Source organism: Ambystoma mexicanum, chromosome 2p, assembly GCF_040938575.1.
Source record: "Ambystoma mexicanum isolate Mex_15411 chromosome 2p, UKY_AmexF1_1, whole genome shotgun sequence".
Classification (NCBI taxonomy): Eukaryota; Metazoa; Chordata; class Amphibia; order Caudata; family Ambystomatidae; genus Ambystoma; species Ambystoma mexicanum.
In genome coordinates this window covers 534,944,160-534,969,664 of record NC_090923.1, presented here as the reverse complement: position 1 = coordinate 534,969,664, position 25,505 = coordinate 534,944,160, and the positions used below count along the sequence as shown (strand labels likewise).

Sequence of the window (25,505 nt, the reverse complement as noted above, 5' to 3'; positions counted from 1 at the left end):
TCGGATGACAAGAATATTACCTTTACCTGCATTCTATCTAATGCAATGACATTCTGGCATCTCCTAAACACTGGAAACCTTAAATTAGTCAAAGGATCCATCACCTCTGAATTTATGTGGATAAACTTCCATTTAAAGCTGGAAGGATTCCTATCTAAGGAAAATATTACTAACCTAGATTGTGTCTTATTTATTTCCAACTCATGCATTAACATATACTGGCTCACTAGATCTAAGCTATGTTCAAGTGCAATTGGCATAAGATCAAAGAGGAGTAAATCGTATGCTTATGCAAGCCATTTTACCTTGACTGACCCTATATGCAGTGGCAATATTTGCATCCTTCGCAACTCCTCCCCAAAGTCAGAAATATGTATGGTGAATAGGAATGGGGCCAAGGCACACCGTTGAGGCAGGCCTCTATAGGTTAACGTGATAGATGACATAGACCCCTTACCATTGGATCTACTCTGTAAAGAGGTGTTCATATGCAGATGTATCAAAATACTCAGTAGTGAACCACCGGGAAGTCCTCACCTTTCTAGCTTCCATCATAGTCATGCTCTGCTCACCCGATCAAAAGTAGCTGAGAGATCAATGAAGGCAGCATATATCGCCAAGCCTTTCCTCTTCCAAAATAATGCAAAGGCTAGCCAGTTCCATGGTTTACCTTACCACTTCCGAATTCCCAAATGAAGGCGATCTAGTCTACCATTACATTTTGCCCAAGCCTCCGAATGTTTTAATACAGTAGATGAAAATATGTTGCTTGTAACGTCTCTGAGAGCTTTGCTTTGGTGCTTAACGAGATTCATTGTATCCCCTTTTTTAAATATGGAGACAATATTCAATGTTGTCTAAGGAACTGGGCACAGTGTCTGACTGTAAAATCTGTTTAGATACAATAAGCAAGATAGTCACAGCCTTCCAACAGACTCCTCGAAGATCCTGATATTGCCATTCACCAATACACGGATGGTACTCATTTGCATATGAGAGTTAAAGGCTCACAAGAGATCATTTGTCTCTGTGATTACCTAGCCATCATCCAGTCCTGGATGTTGACTGCCTACCTTAAATGTAACCCATCCAAAACTGAACTTGTCCTCATTGGGTGCCCCGCCAAGCAACAACCTGTCCAACAATTGCTAAATGATGTGAGCCTAGAAGGCAGTGTCGGATTGGCCCGTCGGCCGATCGGCCCGTGGCCGATACGAAATCCTTAGAGGCTGTCGAGGGGCCGGTTTCAAGCCCATGCCTGGGCCGGTCTCGCGCTGGCTCAGGGCTGCCTGCGGTGCTGATCTGCTCTGCATGATCAGGGCCTGCGGGCAGCAAGTCGGCGCGAGACTGACACCATGGCGCTGCTGCTAGGTGATTGTGAAGGAAGTGTTACTTTTTTACAAAACACTGGTAGTGGGTCGGGCTGGCCTCAGCCCGGCCCGCTACCAGTGTTTTGTAAAAAAGTAACAGATTCCTGCAACTGCTCGTCCTTGAAGGACCTGGGGCAGCAGCAGGCAGTCTGATGGAGGAGCCTGGAGGCCGCCTGCAGGGCTGGGCTTGGCCAGAGGCACGATAATTTGCTTTCAACTTTGCAGGAAGCAAGCAACACATTTCGTTGCACGCTACTTTGCAAATTTGAAAGCAACTAATATTGGCCATGGCCAATGAAAATGCGGCGAGACTCCGTGCCGCCACCACCCCTCACTCCCAGCCCAGGTCAGGATTGGAGCTGTAGCCTGCAGGAAGCTGCGCACAAATGAGGACCTTACCAGTGCCACGGGCGAGGTCGAGGCCCCTGTCTCCACACCACAGCAAGAGTCCCTCGACTCGTCTCCAGCAGTGCAGCAGAGGCCAGCCCAGGAGGGCACACAGGCACTCGGGCACGGGCGACCCCCCCGATCCTCCCTGCCCACACAGTCACCACCCCACAGCGTCAGCGGAGATGGAGAGACACCCCTGGCTGAGCTGAGGAGGTAAGAGTCACCGGCCGTAAATGCTGTTATGGGCGGTAAAATAGCTCAGCGGGTTGAGCGCTCACTGCTGCAATCTGAGCGTGATCTGCAGGTCGCAGGTTTGAATCCGGCAAGGCCAACACAGCCTTTCATCCTTCCGAGGTCGATAAATGAGTACCAGTTTTGGTTGGGTGATATTGTATGTAAGTATGTAAAGCGCTTTGGATTAAGGCGCTATATAAATAACACATCATTATCATTAATGTCCCCCCACCTGTCTCACTTTGTATCTCTTAGCTCCACACCCTGATAACCAAAGCTCCATTCTTTGAATAAAAAAAAAAGGTGCAACGGATGCACCTTCTTCAAATGCTGCCTGCCTCTTGGAAATGTGGAAATCCTTGTGCCTAAAAGCTTATGCTCAGTGTAGAAATATTTGACCATGCACATCAAGTGGCCATTGACTAGTCTTCATTGTGCCGCAATGAATGCCTTGTTGTAATGTGTCTATCTTTCCTATCTGCATAGCATGCTGTTCAGGATGTTTGTTTGCATGTATGAGGTAACGAGTGCTCAGAGTATGGAATATCCTGTGAGTGTGCTGCTTTCCCTATTTTGCCAACCTCTAATCTGAAGCCCGAAAAGTAGATGCACGCAGTCTTGAAATGCGGCCAAATTTGCACAGACTTGCAGATGAACTTAACTAGTCTGCTGTTAAATCTCAGTTACCAGTTTAATGGTATCCACTACATAACAATTGCTCAGTTTACTATTGCTGATTTGATAGCTCAGTGGGTTGAGCGCTTGCTACTGCGATGTGTGTGTGATCTGCAGGTTGCAGGTTCGAATCCCTGCAAGGCCATCTCAGACTTTCATCCTCTGAGATTGATAAATGAGTACCAACACAGGTTGGGTGATATTGTATGCATATTTGTTCTATAAAAAAGAGCTTAAGAGTAGGTGCTATACAATAACATATTATCATTTGGCCTTGGACGTCTGCTTGCATTGATGATGGTTTGAGGGCCACTTTTCTTGATGCAAGGGGTGGGCCACTTTTTGAGGTGACCTTGAAGGCTGGGCCACTTTTTTGAGGCGAGGGAGGGCCACTTTTTTTTGGGTGTCCGGGCCTATTTCTTGTTCCAGTCCGACCCTGCTAGAAGGAATTTATCCACAGTTCTCAGATTAAGCTAAAAACCTGGGCTCCACCAAGGACAACAGCCTGTCCTTCCAGAATGCATAGCCAAGAAGACCCAAATGGCCTGGCTCGAAATCTCCACCCTTTGCAAAATCAAACCCTTCATTCTCCCACAAGGCTTTTGGACTATAGTGCAGGTGCATTTGGTCTCATACATCAATGTGGAAAGTTCCCGCTTGACTTCGCTACCAGACACTCCCTTAGCTCCCCTAACAGCAGTCCATCATGCCACAGAACATTTTATTATGGGTGCGTGGAAATTTGACCAAATCTACCCGATCTTACTTGAACTACATCGGCCTCCTCTCAAGGTCAGGACACTATTCAAGACTGCATGTATTATCTACAAAGTAGTGAAGGGTAGCACAACAGTGTATCTAGCGTCTAAGCTCTGCAGATCTGGTGGCATGCTCTTCTCACACAGCAAATTGACTAATAGCTCAAATCACAACATGTCTTCAAAGCGAGGACCTGCAAACAATCCTTCTCTTGTCACTGACCTACCCTCTGGAACTCGATCCTGGTATCTGCTCGTTGTGTCCCCACAACTTTCCAGTTTTGTAAATCTCTCAAAACATGGTTTTTTCAAGAACACCTGGCCAAGGACTAATCCAAATGGACAGACAGATCCTCACAGTACTGTGCTACTATTAAAAGATGCCAACCCAAATGCTGGCTATCCACACCTTTGGCAGCGCTCTAAGATGGGGCTTCTTTAAATTTTACATTTGCCAGGCCATTCGACCGGGCCACCCGAGAAAGGTTCAACAGAGCACATCAGCAACCCTCAATAAAGGCACCTCTCAGAGTGCAAATCTTGGTGCATTACTTTTGGATCTGCATTTCCTACCCTTTTGTACACTCCGACGACAATGTCTTGCTGACCCTCTTGCCCACCTTTACCCTGAAACTCCTGTAGTTGATTTGCTAAATTATACTAGGGCTAGGTAAATTAAATAAGATTCAAGCCTTTCTAAATAGCGGGGGTTCATTGGGTCTCAAAAGATTCAAACCATTAGCAGCTGAGGCTTGAAATGCCATAAAACTTTCAAAGCAGAATTTGAGCCGCTTATATCAACTTGGCTAGAATGCATCCCTTTGGTAATACTGAAATTTAAGATACTGGATACGTATCCTAGCCTTCAATATTAATAGTGGCTAAGGAAATGGCACAATAGGGACATACAAATGAAAGCAAATAAAAAAAAACACAGAGGATGCACTTTTTTATTTTTAATCGTTTTAGGCATGACTTACCACCTTATCCACAAAGGTGACCTGCACATTTCTAAGGGGGCTGTGCTCCAGCCTAAATGATGCACTGTAAAAATCCATTGCATACATTAGTGTTGGAAACACACGTCTGCCACTAATGAATGACAGGCTCCCAACACATACTTAAATGCTGGGTGAGCATTTCACAGTGGCAGGCCCTTAAATATTAAAGAGAAAAAAAGTATTTCTACCCCTATTCAAGGGCTAGAAATGCAAGTGAGACAGCTACTCCATTTAAATAAAAGTACATGACAGAGTTTGCATTGCCATGTCATGCATTGTACTACCCCTTGTTTCTATTGCATTGCGGTTGTTATTTATATAGCGCCTTTTACCATTATTCTAGTCTCAATGCGCTGGTGGTGGGAACGCCCTTGGGGACCGAAGCCCAGAGTGTTGGAGGTCACAGAGTAGGATTGGAATGTGTGTGTCTATTTGGCCAAATTAAGGCTTAGCAGACTCGCCTGTCTCAGGTAGAGAGCAACCCATGAGGTTAGGCATGTGGATGGGTGCTGAGAGGGGTCAGGATATGGCGTGAGTTCCAGAGACTCGGTATGTGTCCAGCATGCCCAAATACGTCATAGGATTTTTCTGCATACTGATGCCAGGGGTGTTGAGGCATAGTCTGGTGTGAATAGGCTTAAAACCTTTAAGTGTCCAGCTAGCTCAAATTATGTCATAGGTCGTAGCTGCATTCTACTATGAGTGGATGGATAGCCGTGCCTGCGGCAGAATGTCCATTGAAATGGTGCATTTATACGTACCAAGAGCCCCGATTGAGCTTATATTATATGTCTCTGTGTGGTCAGAAGTCTGTGGAAAAAGACCAGCTACCCTCGTAGATTCTTCTAGGCACTTTGGAGGCAGGGGAGGGGACTACCCAAAAGCCTTCTAGGCAGAATAGACTGGCTGGCCTAGTAAATATACCAGGCAGTTGCCATAGGATTTAGGATGGTATGGACCGGCTACCTTTATAGTTTTACTAATATCTTCCTGGTTCTATGTACGCTGCTGACAGACATCTACTAACTTCGATATCAGGATACTAAGAAGTCTGAGTTAGGATATTTAAGTGTAAAGGAAGGATTACCAGTGTAGATCTTGGGTGAAAGGTGGGATAACATTGTAAGTGCAGCACAAATGACCCTCCCCATGTCAATTTAATCCACACATTGGCCACCCTCCAGAACATCCATTACTGTTCTTCTAAGAGCAAAACAGGTGTCAGCCTAAGTTCTTCAGGAGAAAGAGACTACTAAAATAAATTGTTTCTTGTAATGCAACACAGTTCTTCAAGAGTAACGCGTTTCCTATAGAAATCTATCTAAGTGTAACACATTACTTGTCTCTCTGAGACAAGTATAACACATTTCTTCCCCAGCAAACTATCTAAGTGTAACAGTTCCAATCCCTCACAAAAAATCTAAGTATGACGCATTGCTCTGACAATCCATCTAAGTGTAACCCATTTCCTGCCCCTGCAATCCATCTGGGTGTAACACATGTCCTGCCCCAGAAGTCCATCTGAGTGTAACATCTTTCCTGCCCCTGCAATACATCTAAGTGCAACACATGGCCTACCCCCAAATCCATCTAAATGCTGCATATTTCCTACCCCAAAATCCATCTAAATGCGGCACATTTCCTATTGCCCCAAATCCATCTAAATGCGGTGCATTTCCTACCCCGAAATCCATCAAAATGTGACATTATTCCTACCCCAAAATCCATCTTAATGCGGCACATTTCCTACCCCCCAAATCCAGCTCAATGCTGCATATTTCCTACCCCATCTTAATGCGGCACATTTACTGCCCCCCAAATCCAGCTCAATGCTGCATATTTCCTACCCCATCTTAATGCGGCACATTTACTGCCCCCCAAATCCAGCTCAATGCTGCATATTTCCTACCCCATCTAAATGCGGCACATTTCCTGCCCCCCAAATCCAGCTCTATGCTGCATATTTCCTACCCCATCTAAATGCGGCACATTTCCTGCCCTCCAAATCCAGCTCAGTGCTGCATATTTCCTACCCCATCTAAATGCGGCACATTTCCTGCCCTCCAAATCCAGCTCAGTGCTGCATATTTCTTACCCCCAACTCCATCTAAATGCGGCACATTTCCTGCCCTCCAAATCCAGCTCAGTGCTGCATATTTCCTACCCCATCTAAATGCGGCACATTTCCTGCCCTTCAAATCCAGCTCAGTGCTGCATATTTCTTATCCCCAACTCCATCTAAATGCGGCACATTTCCTGCCCTCCAAATCCAGCTCAGTGCTGCATATTTCCTACCCCATCTAAATGCGGCACATTTCCTGCCCTCCAAATCCAGCTCAGTGCTGCATATTTCCTACCACATCTAAATGCTGCACATTTCCTGCCCTCCAAATCCAGCTCAGTGCTGCATATTTCCTACCCCATCTAAATGCGGCACATTTCCTGCCCTCCAAATCCAGCTCAGTGCTGCATATTTCCTACCCCATCTAAATGCGGCACATTTCCTGCCCCCCAAATCCAGCTCAATGCTGCATATTTCCTACCCCATCTAAATGCGGCACATTTCCTGCCCTCCAAATCCAGCTCAGTGCTGCATATTTCCTACCCCATCTAAATGCGGCACATTTCCTGCCCTCCAAATCCAGCTCAGTGCTGCATATTTCTTACCCCCAACTCCATCTAAATGCGGCACATTTCCTGCCCTCCAAATCCAGCTCAGTGCTGCATATTTCCTACCCCATCTAAATGCGGCACATTTCCTGCCCTCCAAATCCAGCTCAGTGCTGCATATTTCTTACCCCCAACTCCATCTAAATGCAGCACATTTCCTGCCCTCGAAATCCAGCTCAGTGCTGCATATTTCCTACCCCATCTAAATGCGGCACATTTCCTGCCCTCCAAATCCAGCTCAGTGCTGCATATTTCCTACCCCATCTAAATGCGGCACATTTCCTGCCCTCCAAATCCAGCTCAGTGCTGCATATTTCCTACCCCATCTAAATGCGGCACATTTCCTGCCCTCCAAATCCAGCTCAGTGCTGCATATTTCCTACCCCATCTAAATGCGGCACATTTCCTGCCCTCCAAATCCAGCTCAGTGCTGCATATTTCTTACCCCCAACTCCATCTAAATGCGGCACATTTCCTGCCCTCCAAATCCAGCTCAGTGCTGCATATTTCCTACCCCATCTAAATGCGGCACATTTCCTGCCCTCCAAATCCAGCTCAGTGCTGCATATTTCTTACCCCCAACTCCATCTAAATGCGGCACATTTCCTGCCCTCCAAATCCAGCTCAGTGCTGCATATTTCCTACCCCATCTAAATGCGGCACATTTCCTGCCCTCCAAATCCAGCTCAGTGCTGCATATTTCCTACCCCATCTAAATGCGGCACATTTCCTGCCCTCCAAATCCAGCTCAGTGCTGCATATTTCCTACCCCATCTAAATGCGGCACATTTCCTGCCCTCCAAATCCAGCTCAGTGCTGCATATTTCCTACCCCATCTAAATGCGGCACATTTCCTGCCCTCCAGCTCAATGCTGCATATTTCTTACCCCCAACTCCATCTAAATGCGGCACATTTCCTGCCCCCCAGAATAAGCGCAAACATATACATTAGCTGCTCCAAAGTCCAGCTGAAAGCGATACACCGACGAGTCACAATGCATCTAGCATTGCTATCCAGGGGGTGCAGGGTCAATCTACACACGGGTGTAACATGAAGGTGGTAAAGTAGGAGGAGTGGCAGATAAGCATCTGTTTTTGGATTCAGGAAGAACTTTGAAATGCGCAGAGGGTGAAAAAGGGACAATGAATGTACACTTCTGCGATGCACACACTCAGCCACCATTGAGAATAGCTGTTTTGAGAGAATCTTCCCCACCCTTTCTTAAAATCTGTATGGATTTGAAATGTTTTGCAACACAATTCGTGCTATTGTGGTCTATGGCTTCAATTGGGTGAAACCGATTTGTGCCAACCCCAACATTTACTTTCTTGACTCAATTAGAATCACGAGCCGTTTGTTTGTAAGCTTGAATGTATTGAAACCTTCTCTTCAAAGGTTTGAACTGGCATTCGCGTCAAGCACTTGAAGGCTCAACCATCCTACTTTCTACCCTCCCTGTAGAGCACATGAAGCGGCTTAATCTTAGTTCTACAGTCAACAAATGGGACTTAACAGAAGTTTAAAATAGGCACCAAATCCTCTTCAGCTGGTTCTACCAAGAATGGGCCTGATTACTACATGAAATAACACCAATGGAGAAAAGAGAAGGTACTTGTTCTGAGCCTTGGGGGGTTTTAAACTATAGTATTAATAGGGGTGTTGCAGTGGCAGTGCTCAGGTTAGAAAGACCAGTTATAAAAGCAATGAGTAGGACACTACTGTGTGGGCATTGCTATAAATGCCCGGAGAGTGGACCATTCATTTACAAGAGTAGGGTCGCATTGGGAGCAGCCAGGAGTGCACTTCGACACCACTGGGTATTGCTTTTAGCATAACGCTATTCAACATAATATGAACCTATCATTGTTTCAGGTAAAATCCTTTGTCTGCACACTGTTAGCTAAACAGGAACCCCTCGAAGAGATAACAGCGTGCTCATAATGTGTCACTGCGGCAACACTGAATTTGTGTCAGGCCCAAGGCCCCCTCCTTCCTGCCCCTCACCCCCGCCACCTGCATGTTGCACTCTGGAAAACAACTAGGAAAACACGCCGGATGATATTGCGTTTTATAGAATGCGCGTTTATATATGTATGCACGTGATTCAAACGCGCGTTGTGCCGGCAAGACAACCTTTTTAAAACCTCGCACTTTAAGATCTAAGATGAGAGCATGAAATAGATTTTCCCGTGACCTTTAGCATCACGGAATAAAAAAAAAAAGACATGCTATAAAATAAAATGCAAGCCGACACTTCCAAGGTAAAGCCATCAGTCTGTGACATTTTTAGTTTGCAAAACTGGAACATACACCTTTGATATCTATTTTCAAAAGACCTTTTTTAAAGTTCACATATCTGACAGAATACATAGTTTGAGGAAATGTTTGTTTAGGCTGTTTTCCTTCTTTGTGCACCGTCATTGATTTCCAATTTCTATCAAATCCTTTGGTCGACAAAATATAATGTATGCAAAACCATGAGGCATGGATGTCTTTTTTTTTTATTAAAGAAAGCAATGTGTTTGAACACTTTAGGGCGGGCTGTTAATAACAGTGAATCAGACATGCCACCCTGAATGCAGGCGCTAATTGTGTGTTGTTCTCTGTTAATTCTGCAGGTCTGAAGGGGAAAGCTCAAGAAGTGTCAGGTACGTCGTCAATTACTGCTCTGCCTTTGTGTTCCGCTCGTGCGGCGGAGGCGGAATGCTCCAATGAAACCACGTGCTCTGATTTCTGCCTGCCTAGTTGCTTGAGCGTGGCAGCCCCTTCCCCATTGATGCAGAAAGCCTGCGCTTTGCATTTTCATCGCGTGTAATGAAGTGGCGACTGGCAAACACACACTTTGTATACTTGACTGACAAATGCGCCCACGAATGATCTAAATGTGTCGCATTCGCTATGCAGTCATACAAGGCAGGAAGCAATTAAAGATGGAATTGTAAGGGCATGCAACGAAATTAGTAATCTTAATGTGTTTTCTAGTTTACACAGTCGCTACTTGCTCGCCACGAAAATGGACTATGTGAAATCAAATATGATGTTCTGTGTTGGTCGCCCTCATGGGAAGTCTGTGGGTTTCAGATTTAAAGTAGAGCTGATTGGACAGCTATGCTCACGTGGTGCACGCTGGGTATGTCATATACAAAGTAATGTAAAACTCTTGTGCAATATACAAATATAAAAATGCACTAAGGTCATTGGGTGCTATAAAAAGTGCCAGTGCATAGGCTAAGTGCATTATACAGTCACCAAACTTCTATGCCACTAAGGGCCTGATTTACAAAAGCGTTTTTTTTTATTGTACTGTGTCCTGGTTAAAAAGTAAACCTTTCACAATGATAGCATGTATAAATATGACACACACGAATGTTCAACCATATTAAACGATTCGATAGAGAAAGTTCCCTGTATTCCATTATATAATGTCAGTCTAGGTTTGCTACTAGATAGATCTTCATCAGGACCATTGTCCTTAGCATCACATGAACTAACGTCATTAAAAATCTGTCTCTTTAAAATCCTCATTAATTCTATTATAGTAGCTTTCCAGATTGCACGCCTCTATGGTTTTAAAATGGACCGATCCCATTAAAACACACTTTGTAAATCAGGCCCTTACAACAATATTCTTTAAATCTAAGTGTTGGGGGTGCATTATTCTATAATGCCAGAATGATAATGGGTGTTCTCATTTCGAAGCATTCAACAAGTGGTTATGAGTTCGCTGGTGCTTTGAATGTGGAAAGTTCAATGATTGCAGTTGGGACATTGTCCACAGAGCCATGGATTGTTGGATGAGGATGAGCTTTGCTTCATCTCTATTGTGTTCATTAACACCACAACCACGGTAGAATGATATCCTTTGCTTTTTGATGTCATAACTGGAGGATTGAGATGTAAACATAATCTAGTTGCTTCCTTGTCAGAACTGGAGATTATGCAGTTATTATAGTTTATATACATCTATATATGCCCTTATTCCATATGGAATTGCCCTTCGAATTTCTCGAAGGCAGCCCTTGTTACAAGGATTTGACTGCATGAAGATACAGGGATGCAGGAAAGGGTTCTGTGATGGTTCTGTGATCATGTTTTGATGCAAGCAGTATATTATTAGCACTGGCAAAATATTAGTTTACCGAAATGTAATTGGTGTTCGGAAAGAAAAACTAAAAGTAACTATGCTTTGATGTGATTTGTCAGTAGCTGTGTCTATTAACTGAGGTACAGGTAATGAGTGGATGGGTCACTTGACAAGTGCACATGTACACACTGTATGCTTCTAGGAAATCCACAGATTGGATTGCTGCCCAATGTCTGCAACATTTTGGCCCTGATTCATGGATTATTTGCGCTAAAAGAAATGGGATTTGTGCACCATTCTGCCTGCAAATCCCTATTTAACGGGATTTGCGGGCAGAATGGCGCACAAATCCCATTTTTTTCGCTGCAAATAATTCATGTATCAGGGCCATAGTGCTTGATTCATGGAATTATTTGCGTGAAAAACGCAGATGTGTGCGCCTTTCTGGCCGAAAATCCCTGTTTGAAGTATGGGGATTTTCGGGCAGAAAGGTGCGCAAATATGCGTTTTTTACGCAAATAATTCCATGAATCAGGCTGTAACAGTGAACGTAGACATTTTTATATGTTATGTAACAAATAGAGTGAAATGTATCAAATCTTACATTTCCTTTTCGAGGAGCACATTTTACAGTGTTAAAATGAAAACCAACTAAATTGTGTCCTGGCATGTAAGTGCAGGTGTGTGTTTGAATTGGTCTTCTCAAGCTAAAGAGTTAGACATGAGGTGCAAGTTGGGGTATTCGAACACCCACTCTCGAACATGTGTTGGAGTTTCAAAATAAACAATGTCATAACCACTGAAGGTGGCGCTTCTCTTCATCACCACCTTCATTACATTGTGGCACTTGGCTTATCCTCCACAAGATAGGCCACGTGTAAAGGAGAGGTCACATTTCTGGGAGTGTTCTGTGCCCTGATGAAGGACCACTTGGTCCGCAATGCATCGGCCAACTGGCATCTTCCTGCACATTTAATGAAATTAAATTATGCTTTCTTATGTATATTGGATATGAAGTAACATTTACTTGAATGAATCCTATTTTGAAATTGTGTGAATTGCATAATTATTGATTAGGCTGTATTGCCAATAGGCAGAGACGTTTTTTATAAGCGGGAAAAAGGGGCACTTGTCCATGGCCCCCACCTTTTAGGGGGCTCCACAAGGCTGCCTGATCTACGGAAGTAAGATTCCTTTGTTCACCAAACCTAAATAGCACACATCAGGATATTTGATGGCATGGTGCTGAGGCTCTAAACCTATTGGCTGTCTATTTTGGCAAGTACATTCTGCCTCAATCAATTCATCATGTAATTCTTTCAGTGTTCTCTGTGGTATATTGGGAATTATGTTGATCATGCGCAATAGCACATTTTGAAATGCATATTGGTAAATTGAGTGCCACAATGGTTCAGAAATTAGCTCAGTGTGTTAGGCACTTATTGCAGAGATGTGTGTTCCTATGCATGATTAGAATAGCACACTCCTGTAAGGCTGGCTGAGCTTTTCCTATGTCTGAAGTGTATAAACCTTCCTGCATATGTACATGGTCTTGCAGCACAACAGGTGCTTTTATCAACAATGTATCTGCACCAGATAGGGGTTGCTATAAAAACAAACATGTCATCCTCAGTGGCGTAACACAAAATGTGGGGGCCCCCCTGCGAGCCATGCTGAGGTCCCCCCCCCCAACTCAGCAACAAATCACTGGTTGCGCCAAACTCTGGGCCGGCATAGATTATCACGCTTGCGAAATACACACAAACGTGCTGCTGAAGGGATATGCCACACACTGCACTAGGAGAAAGATATACATATGTGTTTTAATGCAGTATACAGCACACTTTCTGAGAAAAATTGCCTAAAAAGCCAGAGTGTTTGCAATTGTTTTGTAGGGTAACACCAATCCAATAGATGCAAGTCACCAACAGTGCACAGGAACATTAATACTTTGCTATTAAAAATGCCACGCCACAATGAAAACATGTCCAACTGGCTACACAATGTAGACCAGTGTAGACACGTACTATCATTACAGTAAAGCATGCCAGGCCACATTTAGACATACCTAGACTGGTTGCGCCAAAATGGCAGTGGAAGCATTAACACTCATCAAGAAGAGAACACACATTCAAGCCTGTGGCCTCTAACAACACGGCTAAACTCTTTAAAATCTGCAAGGAACTGATCAATCCTGTTGTGGTCTTTACCTCTCCTGTTCCCTCCCAGGCCCTCTGTCATCTCACTTCTCTGCTAAAACTCCTGTCCTTCGTCTCCTCTTCCTCTCCCTCTTCCTCTCTCAGCCCCCCTTTGGCCATCTCTACCTCTCTTCCTCCTTTCTCCTCTTTCTCTCTGACAACACCTGAGAGAGGTTTCTAGACAAGTCCGATCTATGAAAGTGTCATCCAAACAGGTGCTCCCCTGCTCCTCCAAAACCATCAAGGACCATATTGACATCCTCGTTCTAGCCATGGCTGATTTCTGTAATCACTCTTTTGCCACTGGAACGTTCCCCTCTCCCCTTAACCACTCCCTTATGCACCCACTCCTCAAGAAGCCATCTGCTGATCCTCCCTGCCCGGCAAACTAGCGCCCAATCTCCATCACCCCTTTCCTGGCCAAACTGTTGGAAAAGCTGGCCATCTCCCAGCTTACTCTCCACACAGAATCTGGTGGTTGTCTCCATGACCTTCAGTCTGGCTTCAGAGCTGCCAGAGGCACGGAAACTGCTCTCCTGAACACCTGTAAAGATCTGCTCTCTAACCTTGATTCCAGCATTCCTTCTGTCCTTATCCTCCTTGATCTTTCGTCTGCTTTCAACACGGTCAACAAGGCCATCCTGCTGATCAATCCTGATCAATCGACTCCATGAGAACCTGGACATCACGGATCAGGCCCTTGAGTGGCTGACCTCCTTCCTCTTGGACAGCCCCTCCCAGGACCAACTTGGTCCCTTTTTCTCCGCTCCATCCTCTCACCATGGTTTTTCAACCTCTACTTGGCCCCTTTGGCCCACCTGAACTCTACCTTCTCCTCTAACTGTCAGTGCTATGCGGCTGACACTCTGCTTTCCTTCAGGCTCCCCTCAGGCTCCTCTACTCTCTTGCTCGTTCCTGACTGTCTATCCACGATTCAGGATTGGTGTGCCTCCAACGATCTCTGCCTTAATGTCAGTAAGATGGCGATCCTTCTCATTTGGACTCCTGCCCCTGATTTCCCTCTCTCTCTGGCTGCCCACCTTGGGCCCTTCCGGTGAGGCAAACAACCTTGGTGTCATCTTTGAATCCACTCTCTCTTTCTCTTTCTCTCCTCACATCTCAGAAGTCGCCGAGAAGTCCCACTACCAGCTACTGCTCCTCAAAGGAACTCTTCCCTTTCTCACTTTCCACCAGAAGCTCACGGTCTCCAGAGCCCTGGTTCTCTCTAGGCTGGCCTAGTGCAACAGCCTCTTTCTCAATCTGCCTTCCTCTACTCTCCATCCTCTGCAACTAATCCAGAACAGGACTGCAAGACTTATCCTTGGCCTCAAGCCCAGTGACTGTATCTCTCCAGCCCTGAAATCTCTCCACTGGCTCCCAGTTGCTGCAAGGATCAAGTTCAACACCCTTTGCATTGTCCACAAGGCTTTCTGGGCCTGGGGTCCGCACTACATCCAACGCTCTCTTCCAAAATATCTTCCTTCTCAAGCCTTTCGCTCAGCTACCTACAACTCTCTAAGGGTTAGACATTTCTCCAGGCAGAGAGTGGGGGTAGATCTCTCTCCTCTGCAGGTGCCTCCCTCTGGAATAGCCTCCCTGCCCCTCTCAAACTTGAGCTGGACCACATGAAGTTCTGGAAGCAGCTCAAAACTTTCTCCTCTGCTTTCTCTCTCTCCCTCCCCTGCTGGCCTACCTGACCTACCTGTCCTCTGTACCGACTGGTTGCTTGGCTACCCTCAGAGTCTCACTGAGTCCAGACTCTTTCTTGATCAGTCACCCTTGCACTGCCTCTGGGCCTACCAAGCACTTAGGGGTTGTAACTGTAACTCTACAGTCTCTTGTTGGCCTTGCAATACCCAGAGCCACGCTGCCCTGGCTGCACTTACTCCGAGCATTGCTGCCCTGTTTTTCCCTCCCTTGCACTTCGCTCCTCCCTTTCCCCTTGCACTTCTCCTTCTCGCACATGCATGATCTGAATGACACAAGGCTTAGTAAGATCGTTTGTCTTGTCCTCCCTCTATCTTCCCTCCATTTTCTTGTCGCCTAGAAACACTTGTGTACTGTCGTGTTATAAATGACTTATATCATATCATTTAATCACAGATGCCCAGAAAAATATACAATTCCGCAATAAGAAACCGCTAGACTGGCAGCACCCAAATGGCAGTCTAGCCAGGTAATTCACTTAGCAGGACTGCTTTATCAGAAATGCCCAGTTAAAAAAAAAGTCATAACAAACTGAGGAATAACTAGACTGGTTGCACCAACATGCCTCTCTAGCCACTAATACCACATATCATGCCTGCTTAACCTGGACATGGACAGCATTATGATTTGTTGCACAATCCTGCCCCCCCACACATCCGGTCTCGCTACCACCCCTACCCCAACCTCCAAAATCAGCTCCTTGGCCCAGAATTACCTCCATGTCACTCTTCCTTGTCCCAGAGCTTACGTATGAGGCTCTTTGCCTCATAGGTAAGTACTGGGATGAGGAATAGTGGGACTAAGAGTAATAAAGAGTACAGGTAGCTAAGTCAGGTATTACCTCCATGTACCTCTACCTCATCCTAGTACTTGTGTATGAGGCAGAGTGCCTTATACACAAGTACTTTCTCATACACACCACTGGGACGAGGAAGAATAGGGTTAGGAGTAATGAAGAATCAAGGCATTAAACACAAGTATTGGTGCAACACCATTGAGTTGACTGGGATTCAGAACTCCCCCTGAAACTTTGGGCTATGTTTGTTGATTCGACCTGGCTGACCTTTAAAGCAGTTGCCAGACAGAACAGTGCACAGATGTTAAAGAACACCTGGGTTTCCCTGTTAACAAGAGCCCAGCTAATACTAACATAAAGCATTTCACAGTTAGTACCTGCTTTCAAATGCCAAATGTTTTATGCAATTGAAATTGTGATGTGGGTTTAATACTTGCATGCCAGGGGAGTGATTGGAAGGGTAGAGAGGGAACAGGAGACCACTCATTCTCACAGCAGTCCATAAGTGGGTGCTTTCAACCTTAAAGGAGAGAGTTAACTGCTTGTAACATTGAAGATACACTAGAATAGTCTCATTAAAATGAGTAAAGAAATGAGATGCCCCCAAACAAATAAGTATGCCCCTCCCCCACCGCCTATGAATTTAGCGCCTCTCCCAACATTTGAAGGGTTAGCCACCCCGAAATGTAGGTTTTGTTGCTCCCCTGAACGCAAACACACACACCAATCACCATATACACACACGCACACCCAGCCATCCATACATTTAAGTGTGCATTATTTCACCATACCAGCACACCCAGGCAGCCATCCATACATTTAAGTGTGCACCCTTTCACCATACATTCACACCCAGGCAGCCATCCGTACATTTAAGTGTGCACCCTTTCACCATACAGACACACACACCCAGGCACCCACCCATACATTTAAGTGTGCACGCTTTCACCATACACTCACACAGGCAGACACCTATACTTTTAAGTTGCACCCGTTCACCATACACTCACACACGCACACATCATGGGGTTAAGGGGAGCCCTAATACTTCAAAATGAAATTGGGCCTCATTAGAAATATGCCCGTCTGGATACAACGTTGCCGGTAAACTTACCGGCACAGTTGTTTCCGGACAGGCATATTACATCTCTCAGGCGGTTGCCGTCCCACCCGGCAGGTCAGACTTGCCGGGCAGAATGGCACCCACCCGCAGAGTTTTCATGGAAGCACCGGCACCGTTGTTAATGGTGCCGGTGCTTCCGTGGTCCCCATTCCCATCGAGTCCAATAGGACTCGATGGGAATTGGGACTTACCATTTGCCGGCACCGGACTTCCCGGACCGCCGGGGTTGTAATCCCCTGGTGTTACTGGGAAGTTGGGCACCAGTAAATCATTACGGGTCCAGCGGCAACCTGCCGGTAGCACTGGCACGGTTACCGCCAAACCCGTAATGAGGCCCTTTGACTTCATAAAGAAATAATTTCCGTTAAGGACCAAACCATAACGGAAATAATTTCTTTGTGAAGGCAGAGTGACTTCAAAAATAAACAATTTCTTTTTGAAGTCATAGGGCTCCCCCCACCCCATGACATGGGGGCCTCGAGCCTAGCGTCTTCCATGCCATGGGGAGGGTGGAGCCCTCAGACTTCAAAATAAATTTTCTTTTTGTAGTCACTCTGCCTTCATAAAGAAATTATTTCTGTTACAGAACGAATTTCTTTATGAATGAAGACTGAATTCAAAAAGAAAAAAAAAATTTGGAAAAAATAAAATTTGAAAAAAAAAATAATCTTTTTTCTCCAGTGGGGCCCCCTCCTAGGACATGTGCTGGTGGGCCCCCCCGCACTGCGGGGGCTGCGGGGGCCCCTGTTACGCCAGTGGTCATCCTTATGGTGAAGGTATAGAAATTGTTTTGTTCCAATGGGGTGTTGTAAAATCTAGGTAATCACCTTCAACAGTGATCATAAACGGCTGGTGGCATCGTTTAGCCCGTTACTTGATCTTTCGTCATACGTAGGCCACTTGAGTGGAACGGGTGGTAGACAGAAGGGAGCAGACCAGATGGCGCAGGACTCGGACAAGCACATTTTATAGTCTGCTCATTTGACACAAAAAAAGCTTTGCATTTTTTTAAAACTCAATGGTTTTTCTGCATGTTTATAAATGACAACATGGCACGCAACTAAATGTCCGCCGGTGACAATGTTAAATAAGTTGGAAACAAACGCACAAGGAAACCGGCTGAAAATGACAACCGAGGCCATAGTTTCCATCACGGCAACTTATAAGCAGGAAAACAGATACAAAAGCACGAATAACACCTTAGAAAACTTGGATTATCGCCTGCTTCTCATTCCGTATTTATGTCCTAGACATACAAGGAAAGTAGAAAAAACCCATCTTCATAAATACAATGAAGAACTCCGAATAAAGAAATCCAATTTACGAAAAGCGACAAGGCAGCCTCAGAAAAACCCTACACAAAAAAATATAGACCTGGCAATTAAACAGAAAAAAAGTTACAAATCATGGCTTCAAACAATTCAACGGGAACTGTACCAAGAAGATGCAGAGACCATGTTGAGAGCGGTCTGCAAAAGGAACTCGAACGATTTTTGGACGATAATAAAGAACAAACTATCAGATACAGCAAAGACCACTATCAATAACGTTTCCGAAGACAAATGGTTAGAACATTTCACTAACCTATTTAAAGAACCAACGTCAACGGAAAACATATTAGATAAAGAAGGCACAAGCAAATGGATTGTATGCACTGAGCAGGCAATATTAGAGAAGATCAACAAGTTGAACAACTCCCGCGCCCCAGGTCCTGATGGAATCTCAAATGTTCATCTCAAACAGGAGGCGGAAACTTGGGGACCGTTAATAACGGAAATTTTCAGAAGATGCAGGATAACAAGATCTATTCCTGCAACATGGAAAATAGCAAACATCGTCCCAATTTATAAGAAAGGTCCGAGGGACGACCCAAGAAACTATAGATGTATTGCACTATTGGACGTGCTGGGAAACCTTTTCAGATCCTTGGTGTTGGATAAATTCCAGGAATGGCAGAAAGAGGCAAAGACAGCAGACCCATTACAATCAGGGTTTGAAAAGAACTTAGGCACTTGGGTCAATATCATGATGATCAGCATCTTGAAGGCTAGAGTTTTTGAGGGACATCCAACAATTTTCATAGCCTCGATCGACTTGGTACAAGCGTTCGACCGTGTAATGTGGGATGTTTTTACCCATGCATCCAAGCCCTACCATAAAACTGTGCAGTACTGGCATGGAAAACATCATGATGGCCAGAACTCCCCAGAGAGTGCACAGGGAAAACATGAAGAATAGGCTGCCACCCATTTTTGCCTATGTTGTGAGCACAGGAGGGCACTGCCTAAAACCACCATTGGGCTACACACACAGTAGCCTGAAACCATTGGGAATGGCAATGCTGATTGCCAAAAAGCAATTCAGAACTGTGGGGAATTCATTTTCTTAATCCCAAAAATGGTTGCATTACCAGTACTCACCACTATCAGAAAGCCGGCGTTTTAAAACCACCAGACTTTTGTGTAAAACTGAACAAATGAAACAAAACCAGACCAAGGTAAGACTTGCTAAGAGGTGGATACAATGTAAAACTATATTCTGAAATGACTTGAAGGAAGTAATTATTTAATGTATAGGTAAAACTTGTCAGTTTGATTTGAATGTAGAAAACTGGGAACAAAAAGTGACATTTAGCTGAAACCTGGCTTAATGAAAGTGGATTCTGCCTGACAACTACCCCCGACAGGAGAAACCTGTTCAGCCACTCTTCCCAGGCCTAGCTGCATCCTGCTGCCCCTTGCCAAAAGGAGTTGGCACCTCTATGATTAGATTAGGGGTGGAGCACCTGGGAACTGGTAGGGACCGAACAATGCAACTTCCTTGACTCAGGCAAATGTTATATTGGGGGCGTCGTAAAATAGCTTCCTCTTGGGAGAAACTGGGGGGCAGCTGTGCCTCTGTGAACAAGCTGGCTTGGGGGAAGTGAATAAACCAGTTATTCCACCATGTGATGTGGGAAGCCACAACCCTTTTTGACCAGGGCATAATTTAAAAAAAGATGGATAATTCATAGTACAGACTTGTCAGAATTATAGAAGTAACACCATTATTCTTGTGATTTTTCGGTGCACATTTTAAGAGGCGTTACGACCCTGTGGTGTATGCTGGGGGGTTGCTAGTGGAAAATAGGGTCTCACTCCAAATGTCTGCATGTTAAAAATCTGACACTTCATCAATTAATGTCCATACTCCTTGCGCACATGTGTGTAATTTTGGGTAAATGTCCGATATCGCAAAACCAGTTAAAAAGCACAAAATGTTGTCATTTTTGAATGCAAGCCCCCAAGGAAGATCAGAGGCGGACAAGCATGGACCATAAGGAATATATAATGTGTACATGTAATTTCAACAAATTGTATATCTGGGAAAGATGTATTTGAATCAAATATAGATTTGTGGGCAAACTGACCAGGGGAGGATCCTCTGACCCATAAACAGACCTCATCATGATGACAATCCATTTCCTTCCCCCAATTATGGGAGAGGGGAGAATTGGGCCAATGACAAGTAGAGAGGGGCAGGCTTAGCTAGGCCCAGGCACACACCCATTTTCAAAACACATAAAAAGAGACTGCTGGGACAGGTATAGACATTCAATTCCATTTGCTGCGGAGCATGCTGACCGACGACTTCACATCCAGAGATCCAGACTTCAAATCCATCAATCTCCAGAACCTGTAGCAGAAATTAACTCCAGAATTTGTAGCAGAGAGGCCTGAATCCACCAGCTGAATCCTCTTCAGCAGGCCTCAAAACCAACCAAACTATTCAACAGCCGGGCGAGCTGTTTGAATTTTGCCAAGAATTTTTGCAAGAACCTGTCGCAGTATCCAGAAAGCAGTGCTGTATACGGAACCCGAGAGAACCACAAACCAGACCGCTGTGAGCAGAACCAGAGATCCAGATCGCTGGGAAGTGCCGAGACCAGAACCGGAGTCCAGTCCAAAACCTGACCAGATCCGTGACGAGGCCTATTTCAAATTGATATTGTGAGTACCTAGCAGAACTGTGCAGAACCAATCTCTTAGTTAAAATAATCTAATCCAAACTATTTTAACCAAAGTAGAACTGCCTCCTAGAAATAGTGTCATCTGTCATTTTTAAAGCTGCACAACTGTCACCCGTCAATTCTGCAGCTGCAAGCTGTCACCTGTCATTTTGAGTTTACTTTAAATCCGAAAAACTACCTTTATTTAACCGTCCGTATCTCTGGAACCGTTTGGGCTAGGAACGAACCTAGAACCGACTTCCTACTCCCTATACTGTTCCCGTAACCGCGAGGCACGCACTCGCTAAATTTACCGCGATTTGCGATTTGGCCCGATTTCTTCATCTGTAGAAATTAGCAGCTTTTTGCTTCTCTTTGCTAAAATTCGTTTGCAATCTGCTAATCATTCATAGGGCATTGCTAAAGTGAGCCTGAACTAATACCAACAAGCATCTCTCACATACCTGAACCTCTAGAGGGAACTAAAAGCAATTTTAGCACCTTTTCACTTCCTTGCAAACCACATTAAAATAATTCGCCTGTGTTTAAAACTCATCCCTGTTTTCCCTAAGCTTGCGGGGAGAACTGGAACTGTGTATTGCATTATAAAGTGTGATTTGTTGGGATTCTTGAAGACTGTGTGCTCTCCTTCCATTTCTGGTATTGCATAGGGGGGGAGTGAATTGTCAAAAGAAAAAGTGATCATATTACCTTTTGCTAAAATCATAACAAGTTATTTCTGTACTGCATTTTATTCCACCTTGCGTTTCCTTGAACCATATAAAGCATTCTTTCCCACCTTGTTCTTCTGTTCATATTCATAGTTACCTCTTGCTGATTACTGCACATATTCACAAGTGTAATATCCATTATCAATTTTTTTATAGAAGTGTGATATATATATTGTTTGAATTGTCCAAATAAGCCTTTTAATTTGCAAAACAAACCTACTTCTTGGCTCAGTGGGGTCAGGGGGATTCTAAGAGGGGGGTGTTATACGAGGTTGTCATCCAGAGTACTGAACTGGATATAAAAATACATCAATAAGGGTTTTCCTCAGCATCCCAGACTAGGCATTGACTTAGCTGTAGTGTTGATTGAATATCGCTTACAAAAGTGGGGGCTCGGAGCCGGGATATTCTGGGTTAGAATTACCACTTGTGCAGATTAATACAGTGTGCCAACTGACCAGATACACATATCCGGTTAGATCACCACGCTGTTTTACACTGTGAAAGCATCCCTCAAAGGAACGCTCTAAGGAAACGGTCTGTTTTGCAAAATAAAATTCTAACTTCTGTAAATCAGGAAGGAACTCAAATTCCAGAATGACGACCTTGGTAGATATGAAAATAGCCATAGAGCACTTCTTACATAAGCTATTTGTGAGAGGTGAGTGGACTCATCAGGACCAAACGGTCTGGTTGCAGGCAATCGCGCAACAGGTCACTGAAACAGGGTCAGATATATGGGGAGATCAGGGTCCCCTACATGTGGCCCTGAGTGAACTATATATGGCCCCTAAAGCTAAAGATGAACATAATAAGATTGCCAGGATAGCGGCATATTTGTACCTATATATGGGGGCCATGCAGGACAAATGTGCTGAAGGCCAAGATCTGGCAAATAGGCAACAGATGGCGTTAGAGAAGGCCCAATCTGATCTGGACTCTTCTGAGCAGAGGCTGCTCAGGAGCCAGGAGTCAGAAAAGGACAGCAGACAGTACATCACTAAAATAAAGGAGGATATGGATGTGCTGCAACAGGAAAAGGCGGACCAGGATACCAGATTCCTGGCCTTGCAGAAGGAGTACCAAGAAGGTTTGGACTCCCTACTGCAGAGCCAGAAAAAGCTGGAGCAACAATTAGATTTCAATAGGGCATGTGCCGAGCAGGTAGTCACCCTGCAAAGCCACCTAGATAGGGAGAAGGCAGAGAGCAATAAACTGATTTTGAAAGACCTGGATACCCAGGCAGAGTTTGACCAGGAGCGCCAGAAAGCTGGTGCCTTCCAAAGGCAAAGGGACGACCTGGCGGTACAGATGCAGGCTCTTAGTCAGGAAAGGGATACCTTAGGCCAGGAAGTCTGCCACTTAAAAAGGAAAATGGAAGAAAATCACCTGGCCCGCCAGGGACTGGGTGACCTCCAAAAAGAACACCAGAACTTGTTAGAGCACACCAGGAGGGTTGAGGATGCTCTGGCAAGAAAGGAGCAGGCCAATAGGGACACAGCTCAGGAGGCAACCCTCCTGCAGCAGAGACTGGCCCAGTACTCCAGGACCAATCAAGAGGCACAGAGAGAAAATGGGGCTCTCTGTCAGCACAATCATAGGCTCCAGCAACAGGTAGCGATGCAGGAGAGACTAATGGAGTCTAGTAAGGCCTTAACTGAGGAACTGAAAGCGCAGGCTCTTGCATTGCAACAGGGAGCAGGGGCTGATAGAGACGAGGTGCTCTGGGAAAGGGAAACGCCTGAGCATAACCTCAGGAGCCCTGGTACCAGAGGCCTTCATCTCTCCCAGTCCCTGGAATCTGCCACCCCCATGTCCCCTCGCGCACATGAGCCCAGGGCCACGGAGATGGCAGATTACTATCCAGCTAGAAGTATGGGGCTCATAGGCCAGTACCTCCCAGGAATGGACGGGTGGGCATCCTGGTATGGGCATCCAAGCACAGTGCAATTTAGTGGGGAACCCCAGGTGAGTAGGCCCATTAAGGGCATCCGGAAAACCTCTGCCCAGTTAGGTCAGTGGGGGGGTACCCATCAAATCCTGGCAGCAAGGAGGGGTCTGAAGACTCCTCTGAGCATTACAGGACACAGGAGACCAGGTCCCCACATTCTGCCAGCCATTCCCAGGCTCACAGAATCAGGGAAAACCTGGAAGATCAGACGGGCAGCGCTTCTGAGTCGGAGGATGAATGGACCAGGGTTACCAGAACCAAAAAGGCCAATAAGGCAAAAAGGGCCTTGCTTAAGGACCCATTGAAACAAATAAAGGCAATAGGGAGTGTCATCACGCCTTATCATAAGACGCCAAGTATTCTGTTTGGGAACACTTGGAGCTCTATGAGCAAATGATGGAGACTTTCCATTTGAAGGACAGCCAAAGCTTTATTCAATATGTAAAGTGGACCTTCTCACCAGAATACTCCAGTTTCTTTGCGGGCCTGGAGGATCAAAACCATTCAAGGTGGTCCACATACAGCGCGGCCATCTTGAAACATTTTTCTGTGCACAGAAATCCTCAAGAGGCTCGCAAGGCAGCCTACAATTTGCAATGTGGGGAGGATCAGGCCCCACAAGAGTTTGTGCAAGAATTAAAGCGTGCTTTTGCGCAGACCACCAGAAGGGTGCGCATGGATAGCAGAGAATTTATCAATACGTTTTTCCATGCCTTACCCAAATACATAATGACCCAGCTCGTGAGAGATTTTCATGAGAAAGATCTTTAGACTGGGTCATTGAACAGGCTACCCGGATCTATGAGGTGCAGAAGCCTATCGAAAATAAAAATAGCGCGCCGAAAAACCCCAAAACCAACAGCACCCCTGCTGCTGCCAAGGTGGCAGAGGTAAAGGTTGCCCCCGTTTTAGATTTGGAGATGGTGGGGGCCTAGAAACCTGCCTGCACCAAATAATTCACAGCCCAGAAGGCCCTCGGGCCAGTCACAGACAGGGAGTCGAGGAGATAGTCCCACAAATCGGGTCCCACACCCCCCTGACTATGTAAGTCCCTGCTACAAGGGAAACCAACCAATCCTGGGTTATGTGTGGACTCCTCCAGCCCAAGGGGGGGATCCAGCCAAGCACCTAACCCAGGGAACTTCCCTCCCAACTTCCCACAGGAGGGCAGAAATTCTCCAAATCCTGGGCAGAACTTTTTCCCCAGGTATCCACCCAATTTCCAGCCCCAAAATCATCCATCCTTCTTTCCCCAATTCCCTGAGCCCAGACAACCTAATCCAGGAGAGGGGAGGCCAAGGGTGGAGGGGTACCAAAATCTTCCCAACCAGGGGTACTGCCAGAGAAGGGATAGCTACCCTTCCCGGGATCAGCCCAGTGGAGAAAATAGAGCCCTGTATCAGCCTGAGCGGGTTTCACAACTTGAGCGCCAGGTCCAAAATGTGGCACGGGATCTGGGTCACATACTGAGGGCTCAACAGAACCCTCAGATGAGCATGCCACCCCAGAATGCCCCAAACTCTGGACCTGGTGCTCCAGAACAATGAACCCACCGGTTCCCAGGGAGGAGGCACAAGGGGAAGGGGGGTGTTAAGCCTTGGAGGAAGCTTGCTTCCCAACTTGTAAACAGCCCCTGGAAAACCAGGAATCGGAAACAAAATCTCCTACCCCTGAAAGTCTGCCACCCAAGGAGCAGAGAGGAGGTAGGAGAAACAAAGGACCCAAACAGACCCACTTTGTGGAGGAGGAACAGGTCTTCCAATTTGAGGGAGAGGGATCCTCAGAAGATCCTGGGAAAAGGATCTTCTCCTTCAGAGATGGGGGAACT

The 25,505-nt window shown here is 45.6% G+C and overlaps 1 protein-coding gene across 5 annotated transcripts in view; it reads left to right on the top strand.

Annotated features, from left to right (window-relative positions):
* IQSEC1 (IQ motif and Sec7 domain ArfGEF 1) overlaps nt 1–25,505 on the top strand; it is a 3,055,115-nt gene that overhangs the window by 856,107 nt on the left and 2,173,503 nt on the right. For all 5 annotated transcript variants that reach the window (XM_069643967.1, XM_069643968.1, XM_069643965.1 and 2 more), the window contains exon 2: nt 9,718–9,747. In XM_069643967.1, the coding sequence (XP_069500068.1) occupies nt 9,718–9,747 (30 nt within the window). The remainder of the gene's footprint in view (nt 1–9,717; nt 9,748–25,505) is intronic.